The sequence below is a fragment of the Carassius auratus genome, chromosome 21, assembly GCF_003368295.1.
Source record: "Carassius auratus strain Wakin chromosome 21, ASM336829v1, whole genome shotgun sequence".
Taxonomy (NCBI): Eukaryota; Metazoa; Chordata; class Actinopteri; order Cypriniformes; family Cyprinidae; genus Carassius; species Carassius auratus.
In genome coordinates, this window is record NC_039263.1 from 4,647,247 (window position 1) to 4,662,733 (window position 15,487).

General features: G+C 37.2%; 2 protein-coding genes across 5 annotated transcripts; both read left to right on the plus strand.

Annotated features, from left to right (window-relative positions):
- On the plus strand, positions 1-9,763 carry ppp1r36 (protein phosphatase 1 regulatory subunit 36). Of its 4 annotated transcripts, none has more exons than XM_026195598.1 (12): positions 1-194; positions 2,358-4,972; positions 5,547-5,611; positions 5,749-5,841; positions 5,923-6,011; positions 6,107-6,176; positions 6,322-6,420; positions 6,565-6,696; positions 8,245-8,296; positions 8,439-8,647; positions 9,188-9,394; positions 9,480-9,763. In XM_026195598.1, the coding sequence occupies exons 2-12, from the start codon at positions 4,949-4,951 to the stop codon at positions 9,742-9,744; spliced, it is 1,305 nt and encodes a 434-aa protein (XP_026051383.1). In that variant the 5' UTR covers positions 1-194; positions 2,358-4,948; the 3' UTR covers positions 9,745-9,763. The 4 variants fall into 4 exon arrangements, with proteins under 4 accessions (XP_026051383.1, XP_026051384.1, XP_026051385.1 ...); XM_026195599.1 differs by having other exon boundaries at positions 9,188-9,385; XM_026195600.1 differs by having other exon boundaries at positions 2,358-4,941.
- A 799-nt stretch (positions 9,764-10,562) lies between these two features.
- On the plus strand, positions 10,563-14,426 carry sra1 (steroid receptor RNA activator 1). The gene is made up of 5 exons (XM_026195602.1): positions 10,563-10,681; positions 11,563-11,679; positions 12,189-12,403; positions 13,314-13,422; positions 13,791-14,426. The coding sequence occupies exons 1-5, from the start codon at positions 10,657-10,659 to the stop codon at positions 13,952-13,954; spliced, it is 630 nt and encodes a 209-aa protein (XP_026051387.1). The 5' UTR covers positions 10,563-10,656; the 3' UTR covers positions 13,955-14,426.
- The last annotated feature ends 1,061 nt before the right edge of the window (positions 14,427-15,487 follow it).

The following is a 15,487-nucleotide window of genomic DNA, read 5'->3' on the forward strand; positions in this document are numbered from 1 at the left end:
CAAGGTTCAGAAGTCTGGAGAGGAAGTTAAAATGCATGAGGTTTTAGTAAATGGTGTCATCACACCTAAGCCAGTTGTCCTTTAGTGTTTCAGATTAGCAGACCACAGTTTTTACCGGCCATAAGTCACAAAGATGAACAGAAGGATGCTCTGTATCGCTCTCTTCATTGCTGTTCTGCCCTGTATGGCCGAAGGTAAGTCCTTTCTTTCCTCTATGCTATTTTTTTATATAGATGTGTACTATTAGTCCTTCTGTTCCCAACTGCGTGTTGCATCTTCATCAAGAAATCAAATCATAGCCAAGGAATCACTCAGATACACTTAACTGCCAAAAAGCATTTGCCTACAGGGAATATATTTTTCATGTCTAGTTGTGAAAGGCCAAAAAAATAATATTTGTAACTTTTATATTTTTTATATGTGCCTTGTACCATTGTTTATTTATTTATTAATCGACTTAACTCAAGTCAGATATCTCTCTCATATAACTAACAGAATTGATTCTATATATGTGGTAGTTTTATATATACATCTATTATTGTTTCAATAAGCACTTCAGTTTTCTTTGTTTTTTGGTCCCACTTTATATTAGATAGCCTTCTATGTACTTACATTGGAATTATTAATTTAATGCAATGCACTTATTGTGTAAATACATGTTTTTACATTGTACTTATTTTCCATGCAAGTACATAAAAGCCACCTAAAGTGACATTTTTTTTGGGAAGGATCAACATTGTCTTTTCAATTGAATTTTTTAATTCAAATGTCCATAAAAAGGTTTTAAAATTTTAAATCTAATTTAAATTTGGATTCTAATTTACTAACCTCCTTCTCACAGCAATAGACATTCTCTTGATTTGAAGTCTTGTAGTAAACTTTAGTTTGATGGTTCCCTAACACACATTCAACTGACTATAAATAATTTAGCAAGTACATGTCAAGTAGTCTTCAAATGTTTATTCTGCAACAATAACCCCGTGCATTAATTAACTGTTGCACCACGTCATGTATAAGAGCACAAACCCAACGGTATGCATGGGAAATCAAAGGTTTTTCAGACAGGTGTGTTATATTTGTGGCGTTGATGGCTGACTTTGTACCAGTCCTGTCTAGCTATGGTGTGTCCTGTACGACACAAAGCAGAAGTGAAAGTGTGAATGGGAAACAGACCCCTGGGATGTGGCTGTGCAATGTGTTTCCTGAGGGACCCATGCAGTCAAAGGGGCTGCTTCTACAATGTTTCAGACATTTCCCCACTTCATGTAAAGCCTTTCTCTCGTTTCCCCTTTCTAAAGTTAAAAATACTGTTTAGGCCCCTTCTTCAAAAAAATGACAAGACTCTGTTCATATAAGCTCTCGCAATATCTGCTTTTTCACACTTCATGCTGGAAACGGCCTTACATTTTGCACAACCCCCATCCATACCTTACACTTTTAGTGATGTACACACTATTAGTATATGTTGTTGATGCATAATATCCATAAATGTCAAGACTCTAATAAAAAGTGTATGCCTGTATGCATACATTGCAGTCCCTGATATCTTCCAAAAGAGATCGTTCACCAAAATAAAAAAAAAAATATTTCATCATCATGTTATTCCAAAACCACAGAACGTTCCTCCATTTGTGGAGCAGAAAATTAGCTATGTTAAGCTGTCTCAATCAGCATCACTTGCTCCTCTGCAGTGAATGGGTGAGGTTTTTATCAGCTGTTTGGATTCTGATTCTGACGGCACCCATTCACTGCAGAGGATCCATTGGTGAGCAAGTTATGCAATGCTACATTTCTCCATCTACATTATTTTTGTCCTCATTAAGAGACAAACTCATTGATACCTTGAATGGAATTTTTGGTTGAACTGCTTCTTATATATGAGGTCATAAAAACTCATGCAAACAAAAAAACAAACAAAAAAACAAAAGACATGTAAAATGCTGTTCAGGGGTTCGTTTCTCAAAAGGAACTGTGGTTGCAAGTTCCGTTATTTCCAATAGAGTTCAATTTAACTAACAAGCATAGTTAGCTAATGATGCTTTTTGCTTTTTACAATGTCACACCACCGAACAAAAATGTGTTCCCAAAAGTATTTAATGTCCACTACCATATCATTTCATAAAATTCAGGGCTCCTCAAATCCCGTCCTGGAGGGCCACTGCTTTCAGAGTTTGGCTCAAATCATGATCAAACTTACCTACTCTTTCCTGATTATGTCCCTCAGGTGATGACAGTACTGGAGTTAAACTCAGGTGGCAGTGGCTATCCGTGTTTGGTTTTGAGGAACCCTGACATACATTCATATAACTTGTTTAAGGGGAAAATTTTGAAGCCTGCTATATGTGTGCTCCCTTTAGCAAACGAAGAACTTAACAGCCCATATGATATGACAATGAGTCATTTGGATAAGAGCTCGGCCCCTGACACCAGCAAGAAAACCCCCGAGGTGTCACCGTCTTCACCATGCTGTGGACTGGATGAGCTCAAGCATTCGCTCGCACAGCTAATCCAGGAAGAACAGGAGAGCAGGGGCTGGTACGGCGAAATGGTGAAGATCCTAAATCAGATGGTGCAAGAAAACAAGGAGGTGGCCAGCGTTCAGGCCGAGATCCTGAAGGTCCTGCGGGCCACGAGCGACCAAGGCGAGCAGCAGCTTCTTCATCTCCAGAGCTTGGCTCGTCTTCAGAGCCTCCTCGTGGAGAACCACCAGGCGTTGCTGCTGCAAGTGTCTCGCATTGCTACCACACTGCAGGATTCGGCTAAGAGACAGGGCAAATAAATGCATGGGCAAAACGACCATATGAAGCATTTCAAGGGCATATTATACTTGTACTAACAAAGTCACTCAATAATAGGTAAAAAAAGAAATTAATAAATGAAATGAAGTTGTTGTTTTGTGTTACTCTCTCGTATATAACCTCACACTTGAAAGTCCTGCATTCTGGAATGATTTTTTTTTTTTTTTTTTTGTATTGTTGTGTTTTATGTTTCATCTAACCTGTTGCATGAAGAAATGTCAATAAACAAGCTACTGATGACACCTCTGTTTGGCTTCAAGAATCATTGACTTCATGAATCAGTCAATCCATTTCATTGTTTATCTATGCACCCCATATATGCATGCATGCTTTTTCACTTTTCTTGAGTTTCTCTGCTCTTCTGTGTGTCTAAGCAGAGCTTCCCGCACCAGTGATAAAACTGAACTCCTCTCCGCTGAGTCGATCTGGTCAGCAAATACAAACACACAAAATAATGCTCTTTTTAGCAACGTCACATGACCCCTTTAATATGGCTACCTTTTTTGTGCTTGTCCCTTTAAATGCAAGAAGAGGACGAAGCTTCAAGAGCTCAAGCTTCGGCAATAGTCTATGGAGACTCCTATGTTCCTTGGTACATCCCAAAACACAACACTTGTAATGCCTCTTTAGCGTTGGCAGTGTATATCTTCAAGCAGCTAATGTTATACAGCAAGAAAACAGTAATGGCAGACTGCTGCTCCTCACTCAGGGTTGTGTTTATGCTAACACGGCAGAGAGCATCACAAATGGGCCGGACTTTTGTTTTGACTGGCTGTCAAGGTGTAAAAGAATGAAGTAAAATGCGAACATTTTGTATAGGTGTGTCCCAATTGGCATTCTTATGCACTATTCAATTTAATTTTGTTTAGTAAAAGTACTGTGTACTTTTACACAATTTTTTACACAATTTTACTAAAGACGGCTCAAAATTATCTTCCCACAGCATCGTATACAACCATAGAGCAATGCCTTGTCAATGCATATGATCAGTTACACGACATAACTGTTGTATTTACGTAGGAAGTAAAAGCTTCTTCTTTTCAGCTGAACAATGAAGACCTGCATCCAGAGCTTCAGAGGCAGCTGATGGAGCAGTTTGGCCTAACATATAAACCTGAAATTCAAAACGCCTGTAATTAGACTTAGAGCTAACAAGATGAGCAAAATTTCTTTATACTCCTATGCATTCTGTCTTTATAATGATGACTTTGTAAAATAATGCTACTGTATATCATTTTGTGATTCTTTTGTAGCAGATCGTTTAGTTTTTTACTCTACATTTTTTTTTTAACTATGGCAGCTAACACTTTATAACTTAAATGTTTGCAAACGTGTATTCCTCCTTTGTGATTTTTATTATTTTTCCTGGCTTTGTAGATGCAGCAACAATTTTGGTAGCATCATGAAGAATAAAAAATCTGAGTATATTTCTTCTCATATTGTACATCAAATATACCTCAGTGATTAAGAAAACAAGTGGAAAAACTGTTTCTGTTTGATATAAATAGGAGGTGAAAAACAGGCTAATCATTATGGTCTTATAATAATCTTATGGAAAGACCCGAGTATAGACTGTTGAGCTGCACAAAACAGGAAAATGAAAAACCCTTCATTTCCACCATTAGGTCAATACTAAGATTAAATGACCTAGAGACTTGTAATATGCATACTTATTGTAACTGGTCGGATTTTTTTTTTTTTTTTTTTCAGTGCAGAAGCACCTAGTCAACCTGCATAACCAAAAAATGTGTTCATGCCAAAAGTGTCACATTATTACTATATTTTTCTGACTCTAAAATTAAATAAAACCCTAAGGTTAAACGTAACTTTAAAAACAAATATCTTGATGTCACTTTTGTGGCATTGTAGCACGCACACACACACACACACACACACACACACACTGTAATATCTGATAAGATTTCAGATATGTTACCTACATTTTCCAGTTTAGTGACAGCTTTGCAAACGCGTCGGGTTCATAGGGTTCATAGCAATAAGTATTTGTGCGTGGTGGGCGTGGCTTGCCGCAGAAACGTCACACGTAGTCCCGTCTGCCGTCAGTCACCGGTTGTCGCTAGGATACCGCAGATGCCTCCAGTTCCGGAGTTTACGGGACAAGTTTACGGTGAATCTATTTTGAGTGAGTTATGGCAAAATCGCCTTCTGAACCGGTAGGAACTCATACTTATGTATTCAGCACTGTTCTAGTAAACTATTTCAGCGATATGAATATGAACAGACCGAGTGTGTGTTAGAATAAACTGCCGTTCGCACGCTAATTACTGTTTTTCCCGGTTTGATTAACTTTATTTGATGTGTTTAACTTAATTGTAGATGAAAGATCACGGAGATATGCGCTTATGGATCATGTGTAACATTTAGTTATGAGTTTAGCATGTACATGACGATCATTTAACATATTATTAGAGAAAATAAATGTAATTATTTGCTAAATTAGTTTTAGCAAGATATGTACAGTATGTTTGGATGTATTTGTTTGGTCTCATTAGTGTAAAATACAGAACCAAATAATTATGTAAAGTTATACTGTATATTATGAACATTTAATACGTAATATTTGTAACAGTAATAAGGACAGACAAATCCCTCACTCTAAAAAGAAAATCAGCTTATTAAAGTAAAGCATTCTTTTTGTTATTTTTAAAATGTTAAATGTTAAAAGGAGACCATAGTCTAATATGGTCAAGAGAGAAAATTAACGTTGTAACAATTATTGCATAACAGATAACAATGCCTTCCTCTGGACGCTGGGACTGGAACGATGAAACAAAAACCCTGGAGTTCATACGGTAAAAACTGACCATGGTCTTATTAACTAGTGTTTTGCTATGATGTTTTTAACAGTCTGTCTGCGTTTGGTTTGGTTTCGCCTTCCCCCCCCCCCCCATTTTTATCAATCACTACTTCAGTTTTCTTTTGTTTGCAGTTTCGAAGCCAAAGAAGAGGTGAAAGAGAAGAAGAAAACAAATACGTCTAAATCCCAAGAGCAGTCCAGGAAGCCTCTGGAGAAGTGGCAAACGTACTCTGTCTTGTTCGAGATGGTCATTATGCACGAGGTCTTTTTCTGAGCAGTTGATTTACTCTGATGTATTTCTCAAAGGAATACGGTGCGTCCCGCTCAACTGGAAGCCTTCAAGACCTCATTAAAACGCTCACTAATGGAATGCGTCACAATTCAGGATGTTAAATGTAGGTCCATGCACTTTTCTATATAATGAAAACAACATGAGCCATTAAAAATGGTCTTTTCCTCATAAATTTAATGTACATTTAATGTGTTACAGTGGCAGCAGTCTGTTTGCTACACAAGAACGACAGGTTTCCCATTCCTCCACGTTTTCTGTCCCTGCTAAAGTGAGTTTTATATTTATGTGTTTTTTGTTTTAGTACTGTTTGAGGATGGCTTTTACATGTTTATACATCATTTATTACTCCTTTAGTTGTAGTTATATTAGCGCCGCTGATTGATTCCAAGTATTTTTGTCCAAAATATTCACAGGAGCAAAGAGCTGGATGAGCTTCTCGCCAAACTCCTGCTCTACTTTTCTTGCTACTTTGAGAAGAAAGCTCTGGAGGAGAAACCGACGTTTGTCATAGCGTGAGTTTGGATTTGGAGCTGGGTTGGAAGCCTTGTTTAAAAGCATGAGATTATTAAAGGAACAGTGCTTAATTACTGAAACCTATTCAGCAACCTGTCACAGCTCTTTTTAATCTCATTCGTCTGTGACGTTTGCTTTCCCAGCGGGCCATCATTACTCAGTGACTCTGAGATGCAGATGAATGCTAAACTGGAGCTGGCACAAAGGCAGTTTGCCGTCTGTTACTTCAGTCTGCAGCTTAAGCTGCTCCCTCATCAGCACCAGATTTCTGACAGGTCTGAACATCTTCTGATAGCATATCTGCCATATAAAATATGTGTGTTTTTGCTGTCCTAAAAAGAGTGTTCAGACAAAAATGCACTGTTTTTATTTACCCCCAGGCCATTCTAGATGTAGGTGATCTCTGTCTTCAGTAGAACAGAACATTTTGAGCTGAAACTGAAAATGAAAGCTATCGTTTGCATAAAAAAAGCATATCAAGGAACACTAATGTAAAACCCGTAATGATATATATTAAAGGTGCAATTGGGGATTATCTTCAGAAAAGTTTTTGTTATACTAGTTGAAAGTCTCTTCACATTCCGATAGCAATCATTAAGTTGAGTGGTCTAAATGTATTTTATTATATATTCTGTGGAAGGCATAGGACCAAGACATGTACGTCCAATCAAAACGTTCGGTCTGAGTGTTGGCTTTCCTACCTGCCTGTCAACGTATGGATCTGCATACCTCTGCACACCCGGATCGCGCAGACAGGACACGTCATCAGCGCGTTCCCCCACCCTATGCAGAATGGCAGGCAAACATCAACAACCTGATCTTCCTTCCTGGAATTGTAGTACTTTTAGCGTTTTCTCACTGGTTAATGACACATGACACATTACTCGTGCACATATTTTGCATGTCTCGCTTAGTTAACACACCTGATTTAGATGACCAACGCGAGCTATGTGAATGAACTGTGTTCCAATCGATATGATCCCTACACCGTGTTCATTGCTCTCTACTCCCTGAGCAAGCTGGGGTTTACTCCACTTTGGAAAAAAAATGGACTGGAACTGGGAACCGCTGATGTAGCCTATTATAGTAATGTTGTCTCTTGTATTCTGGTCTGTGAGCATGAATGCGTTCGGGGGCGTGGCTTTGGATGGTGATCGCAGGGAGGTTGTGATGTTCGCTATCAGTGCTATCAGGCTAATGTTAGCCTTTTCCATTTCCAAGATCTCCTATTGTACCTTTAAAGTCTTATGAAGCTAAACAATCGGCCTGTGCAAGAAATTGAAGATTATTTACAACATTGTTACCTGTAATCCAGGGCTTCAGGGAACAGGGAAATTATGTTATTTTACACAAACTGGTTCTTTCGGAAAGGCTTTTTTCAATTAACTGTTTCAATTAAAGCACCAAAAAATGATGTGAAATCGTGAATGTGAACATGGATGTTTTACACATCTAAAGGCCTTTCCACACTGAGCGCCATGCGGAAAAGCATCCATAGACCCATATTCATTTAGCTTTATCACTTTTGCCTGAGGCTCTGGATTACAGGTGATACAATAATGTTCAGTTTCTTGCACACAATGATCATTTTTACTTCATTAGGCCTCAATATATCACCAAGAGCCAGGGGTATTCATTTTGTGTTCCTTTTTTATTTATTCTTGAAAACAGCCGCTTAAAATCTAAATATTCTTTACTGTTTGATTTAATTAAAAAAAAGTCACCTACAGCTTTGACCTGAGGGTGAGGTTTTCATTTTTGGGTGAAATATTCCTTTAATGACCGATGTGATGGATGAGAGCATGCGTGATTTATGTCAACAGAATCAGGATGTCCTTAAACGCATCCATTGACCGTGACATGCAACTAAATGAGGTTTGTGCACGGACACCATTTGTGATTCATGAAGATGCGAAAGTTAAATAGAGATCTTTGAATATCATGTATTTCAATATCAATCTCAGTCCTAAGAGTATCTTTCCCATGAATCCATTAGTGTGTGTTTGCTCTTCCTCAGTGTCTCCTCAGATTTTACAGCTATGCTGCATGGGTGACCTTTGAGAGGCGGGGCCTAAAGGGCATTCGGATGGAGATCGGACGCTTGTTTGGCTCAAACGTGTTTAACCCTGCACCGAATGAATCCAAAAATGAATGGAAAGACCAGGAGAGTTCCCAGAAGAGTCCGTCTAAGTTTCTGAACTCCCGACAAACATCACTGAATACCTGGTGAGGAAGGAAGTGGCATAGTCTGACAAACACAGGAAAACTGGGTGACATTATAATGCAGTCTAATAATGTTTATCTAATTAAAATAAATTATTATGAATAATGCAAATGATTTCATATTATTTTGATTGATAAATATAAATATTTTACTATTAAATAATATTATATTTAGAATATTGAATTGTGTAATTAAAATATTAAATTTTTATTAAACAATATAATATTTAAAATGTTAGTCCTCATTTATAATTTCACATTTTTTGCAAATATTACATTTTTTATTGTACTGTTTGAATTTTGTAAAATATTGTATTATGTGTAGAAATTCTTTTTTATATTAATAATAATAAATACAATAAAAGTAACACTTAATTTATTTGAAAAATGCACCTTATGTTATGTATGCATACAATAATTAGGTTCTTTCATGCCTTTGTGAAGTGGTGGAAGTAATTTGATGCAACATGTTCCACTATTGTGTGCTAGCAACTTTAAGATAAGATTTAGTCTTCTCTCTCTGTCTCCTGACATTTAACCCAGGAAGTCAAACCGTCTTCCTCCCCTGAACAAAATCATAACCCAGCGTTCCCCGCTGATGGTGTCTCTGCTGCCGACTCCACAAGAAAAGGCCCCTCACCTGTTTGAGCGCTCCAGAGGTCCTCAAGTGCCCTCGACTGAAGACAGTGATTCAGAGGCGGTGATGGAGGAGCTCAAAGAGCAGCTTAAAGAGCAGCTGAGGTCTCTGAGGTAATACTTGATCATGCGATGGTTGAATAGCATGTGATGGTTTCGTCTCCAGTGTCTGATTGTATCTACTTTGCTTTGCCTTTAGCTTTGGAATCCTTGGAAGGCCTTTGAGCCAGTTCAGCCCCGAGACATTGAAGCCTCAGGAAAGCCCGAGTGAAGAGGAGACTGAGAACGAGGAAGACGAGGGTAGTAACAGCAAAGTGGTGAGCGCTGACCCACGCGTACTCATCAAGACCTCCGTCACTGGCCAAAGATCGCTCACCACAGCTGCAGACAAACGCATGCACTCCAGCCGAGCTGACTTAGTCTCCAGAGCCACCACTGAAGCGGTGTCCTCAGATACAGAATAAACCTGAAAACGCTGGAGACGTCCTTGTGTTTTAGATTTTCTTTTGTGTTGCACTGGTTATTGTACGCGGTGCTTTACATGCCACGAGGGTTGTTAGCTGCAATCATATTTAATAATGAGAAATAACAATACGGCCACTAGATGGCACTTTTCAATATTGTTATTCAGTTCAAGCCTCTTTAGATTTATGTGTCAGAATTAAAAAAAGTGCACCAGAAGTATATATATAATCAAAAATACATATTATGTTTTTCCACTTTCACTGACATTAACCATTTAAATATTAGTTTATTAGGGATTATTACAGTCTTGGATAAATCTATGATATATATATATATTATGCAGTGTCAATTGTTTTTAAACTACCATTCACACATGCACAAATTTCTTAACAAACACACACAACCACACTCTGATTTTGATATTAGATTTTTTATTTATTTATATATTTACCTTGTGTAAAACACTTTTATGAAAGGGAATAAGATTGTATTAGAAAAAAATGGTTGCATGGCTAAGGATTTGGAAACGAGTTCAGTTAATCTTATTGTCTATGGCACTGTTTATGGCACTCTATCAGGAAAGAGGAGACAGTCGTGCCCAGAATAAGAAAAAAGATGAAATGGAGAGATGACATGAGGAAAGAAATGGGAAGCATAGGAATAACAGGACATGGAGTAAAGAACATACTGAAATGCTGTGGGTAAACAAGGCAGCAAAACGCTGAACTTTGCCTAATAAAAGCATTAATAGTGCGAATGTAACACGCTGTTTGTGTAGGAGTTAACGAGCTCCAGTAGGTGGCAGTAGCGCTGCATCACGGATGCGAGCTGCTGTTAAAATCCGAAGAAGAAGAAGAGCTAGCAGAACGAAGAGACTTTTCCTCAGAGTTGATGTTTGAGTCTAGTCTGCGATGTGCGATAGATTTGTAAAACCAGGTAAGAGTTAATAGATATAATATCACAGGTTTATAAAACGTGTCATGTAAATCTTCCGTGTGATTCTCGTGTGAGTAAACAGCTGCTGAAGCTCATGGCTCGTCGGTTTCATTCATTCGGAAGTTTTCAAGACATTTAAACGACGACAGAACAATAATAAACCCAAGACTAACTGACCATCAGTGTCTGACAGCTCATGCTCTGAGACGTGGCAGCTAACGCTAATTTAAAATATATCTAAATTAAATCATTTTGACTTCTAGTAGACAATTTCATCCGTGTTTGCCTTTTTCCTGAATGTAGGCTAATGTAAAATTGGAAGTTTATTTTCTTGACCCAGAAATACACTTTTGATTTATTTTACAGTGATGTAAGGGCAATATCTGGCTGAGATACAACTATTTGAAAATCTGGAATCTGAGGGTGCAAACAAAATAAAATAAATAAAACAATCGCCTTTAGAGTTGTCCAAATGAAGTCACCAGCAATGCATATTATTATATAAATTAACAAAATATCTTCATGGAACATGATCTTTCTTTATCCTAATTATTTTTTAGCTTAATCGATAATTCTATATACATTCTATATAGTAATGTAATTCACATGATACATTAGTCTTGCTCTCATTGTAATGTGAAAGAAAAAAAGTTGTGATTTTACACACATAACTTACCAGTTGGACGCATAAATGTGCTTTGGACCAGTATCACATTTTCACTCTGTTGTCTACAGTCAAACCTTTGCGATCACGGTGTTTGGGCCTTGGCTTTGTCTTTATGTGAAAAATGAAGAGAAATAGCCAATGAATGTAACCCCTTATAATCACCTTGCACACCTTTAGAAATCCGCGCTCACTCATGATGTTGTTTTCTGCACAGGTAATCAGGAGCACGGGTGGAACGACCCGCCGCAGTTTTCATACGGCTTGCAGAAGGATTCAGGGGGACCAAAGCGAAATGTTCTCAATAAGAGGGTTCACGCGCCGCAGTTCACAGGTCAAGCTCTTCCCACTGTTCAATCTTATCAACATCTATCTTGATTCAGCTTTTTACAGTACATGCATTTTTGGCAAACTGTATGGAACGTATTTTCAAAGCCTTTGAATTGATTGAGAAATTAATCTAAATCATCATAAAGGTTTTTTTTTATTTTTTTAAGATTACCTCTATTCATTTGTATTGCAGAACCACCAGGTTTTAAATTTCCCCTGCTTTACTAAGTGTTGTTATTGTATAATGGACATCCTAGGAAATTTCTCTTCTGAAATGTTCAAGCGTATGACCATTTAAGCTCTGGAGAAGTCGGAGCATATAATCTGACCTCCTTATGGGTGTATTTTGAATTTGATTTTTTTTTAGCATCTGTAAAGAAAATGCATATTAAATATTAAATCGTGCAAAAAAATATAACATTTTTGTGTAATGCATCTGTGGCGTAACAGCACTTTAACACAAATTGATATGAACACAAAATGAATTGTAAATGGTTGATTTTCCCGCTCTAGGCTCTGGATCAGAGATGCCATCCGCAGCAGTGGCGATGCCAACGCCGCCCCGGGGAATGAACCCTCCTCCGATGGACAGCAGCACCCCGCCCTCCGTCTGTCCCAAAACTCCCTCCGACGGACAGATGGAGGCAGAGCTGGACACAGAGCCGTCCTTTGAGGATGTGCAAGAACCACTTTATGGAGCGCTGAACGCATGCAGACATACTGTAAAGGTAAGGTCAGTGTTGAAAATAGTTCAAGAGCCTGTAAGATTCAGCCAGTGGGAAACAAGCAGGAATGATTAATGGTTTAGCATAGTTTCAAAATAAGGAGGAAACTACCCATTTTAGGATTTTATTGCGAATAAATGGAACCAGGGTTATTATAATTTAACTAAACCTGAAACCTTAAAAACAATTTTAATTTTAAATTAAAATAAATGTTAATTAAAGTAAAATAAAACAAACAAACAAAAAAAACTAGTTGACAATGCAACATTTTTCACTTTTATTTAATTTAAGTTAATGTACTGGAAAAAAAAATAGATATAAAATAAGATTTATTTAAAAACTATGGAAGCCTGTTTCCACAACTGGATAAAAAAAAAAATAAAAAAAAAAAGTTTATTGCGACTTCAATCATGAATCTCACAATTCAGACTTTTTTTTCACAGAATTGTAAGATATAAACTCGCAGTTTTGAGAAATAGAGTCAGAACTGCGAGTTAAAGTGTAATTTTGAGGAGAAAAAGACTGATTTGTTCTCAGATTTGTTGTGAAATAAAGTCACAATCACCTTTTTTTATTCTTAAAACAACAACTCAAAAATAAATAAAATCACACAACAGATTTTATAAGATTTTAACTATATTTAACAAAAGCAGAAAACTATTTGTTTTTATGTAAATCAAAACATCAACAAAAACTGTAATAGATTATATCTAACACTAAATAGAGCTAATGGACTCAACAGCATAACATAAAAAACATGCAAATAATTCTCACACCTTGTAATTGGCCAAACCTTATAAAAAAATAGTTATTAGAGCTTTTTTTTCTTGCCATTCTATTGATTTTGACTTGTCAGAGCGGAGAAATGGACATATTTGTTCCTGTTGTCACCTTGTGTTTCATGGTTTTTCAGAAACAGATTTGTGATGATGTGGAAAGACGTCTGAAGCTTTTTGAGGACATGTGGAAAAGTGGAAAACTTTCTCCTTTGGTTAAACGTAGGATGCATAGATTGTCCCAAGGTGAGTCGTTTTCAGTCTTCAGAGTGTTGTTCACTTTCACACACACACTGGTTCTGTCTAAAGGAGATTGTGTGTCACTACTATACATCAGAGCAGAATATAAGTGTTGCCACTAAGCGTGAAAGTCACCGCGTTTGCCATCTTGAGGTTCGGCAAGAGGAAAAGCCCCTTTAAACTGAGTGTGAAAATGATCAGGCACAAAAATTAAAAAACGACACACATGGCTCCTGATGATATTTTTTGTGGTCTTATGAAGCGAAACAATCTGTCTGTGCAAGAAATTAAACATGATTTACTACATTATTACCTATAATCCAGATACCTAGGCCAATGGGGAGAGAAAAATAGCCAGATGTGCTTTGTTTCAGACCTGAAAAGAAAAAACTGGGATGCAGCGGATGAGATCCACAGAGGCCTGATGGTGGACCACGTTGCTGAAGTCAGTCAGTGGATGGTTGGAGTCAAGCGTCTCATCGCTGAAGCTCGGAGCCTGAACCCAGAACAAAACACCTGCACTGATCCAGGCTCATGAGGATCTGCGATGTCCTTTCCTTTCGAAACCCACGCTGCATTATAGAAGCTGCCAAAGTGATTGGAGTTCCACTTGTGTATTATCCTTCTTTAAAAATGTGCTCATTCCCATCTACATCATCTAATATTACTTTTTTTCTAGATTGGTGCTGGGAAAAAGTCTTCATTTATTATTCAACAACAATTGAAAATAATGTAGGTATGAAGTGTTAATACTGTATATAAAAATTCTGCTTTTAAAAGGGGTGATTATGAATTATTTTAGCCAGTTGCACAGATTATATATATATATATATATATATATTATCTGGTATTATATATCTAATTGGCTGTCCTGGCATGTTATCTTGAAAAAGCTTTCCATTGTGATGTGCAATAAAATAGGCAAAAAAATCTAACTGTTGTAGCCAGTATCACATGCACACATTATCCATAGCTCAAAACAACAAAGATAAAAGCATTTTTGATGTTAATGCATTCCTGACATGTGTAATAACATTTAAGCCACCACAGTTAAAATGTTTAATTATTGGTATATATGGTAACACTTTAGTATAGGCTCCAATTCACACTAATAACTAGTTGCTTATTAGCATGTGTATTATTAACATATTGGCTGTTTATTAGTGCTTATAAAGTACATATAATGCTTGACATCCATAATCCTACCCAATACCCTAAACTTAACAACTACCGTATAAACTATTAATAAGCAGCAAATAAGGGGTTAATTGAGGCAAAAGTCATAGTTAATGGTTAGTTAATAGTGAGAATTGGACCCTAAAATAAAGTGTGACCATATATGTAAATAACACTAATACAGTTCTATTAAAAAGTGATTTTAGACCAAGTTATTAAGATAAGCAAAGTTCCTAACACGTGTCTTCCTTGAGACACCAAAGAACCCATAGCACTTAGGAAAGAGGAGGTTTGTCACATAGATCTCAGTCTGACTACTATAGGGTGTCAGACTTCAGTCCAGGGGGGAAAAGAAGATGAAATGTAGCTATTTGCAGAAAATTATTGGGGCTTGAGCACAATTGGGTACATTTTGCAACACAATGAGCATTATACGGACAGTATGCACCAATATGAGACAATGCATGCTACATTTCAGGGCAGTAGGCAATGGACTGGAGATATAGCCCCACCCCTTAACCTACTGTCACTATGACATCAGCCAATCAGGTTTCACGGTCTAAAAACACCCTGATCTCGTTACTCCCATTACTTTTCTGCAGAGACCTATACTTGGTTTGGAAACACCGTTTTCTTGTCTCAGACTCGCACCTTAAACCTATAAATGATGATTTGTGTTACAGGTGTTACAGTCTTTTGAAAATATTAGGCACCCCACATCATTGTATACTGCATGTTTATTCATTTATTCATAAGAATGTTTTTCAACAACAGGAAACACATTTCATCTAGTGGAAATATTGTGTTCTGCACCCAAACAAAATCTTACTGAAAGCTAACTTTTCATGATATCAACCCTAAATTTGGAACACAGCTAACTTACATTATGGCTTTG

What these genes read in the sequence shown, in the direction of transcription:
- ppp1r36 (XM_026195598.1), top strand. Translation starts at nt 4,949, where the DNA reads ATGGCAAAATCGCCTTCTGAACCG. An exon ending in CACAATTCAGGATGTTAAAT is followed by an intron (nt 6,012 to 6,106) that starts GTAGGTCCATGC and finishes AATGTGTTACAG; the next exon opens with TGGCAGCAGTCTGTTTGCTA. An exon ending in GTGACATGCAACTAAATGAG is followed by an intron (nt 8,297 to 8,438) that starts GTTTGTGCACGG and finishes GCTCTTCCTCAG; the next exon opens with TGTCTCCTCAGATTTTACAG.
- sra1 (XM_026195602.1), top strand. Translation starts at nt 10,657, where the DNA reads ATGTGCGATAGATTTGTAAAACCAG. An exon ending in TCACGCGCCGCAGTTCACAG is followed by an intron (nt 11,680 to 12,188) that starts GTCAAGCTCTTC and finishes TTCCCGCTCTAG; the next exon opens with GCTCTGGATCAGAGATGCCA. An exon ending in GATGCATAGATTGTCCCAAG is followed by an intron (nt 13,423 to 13,790) that starts GTGAGTCGTTTT and finishes GCTTTGTTTCAG; the next exon opens with ACCTGAAAAGAAAAAACTGG.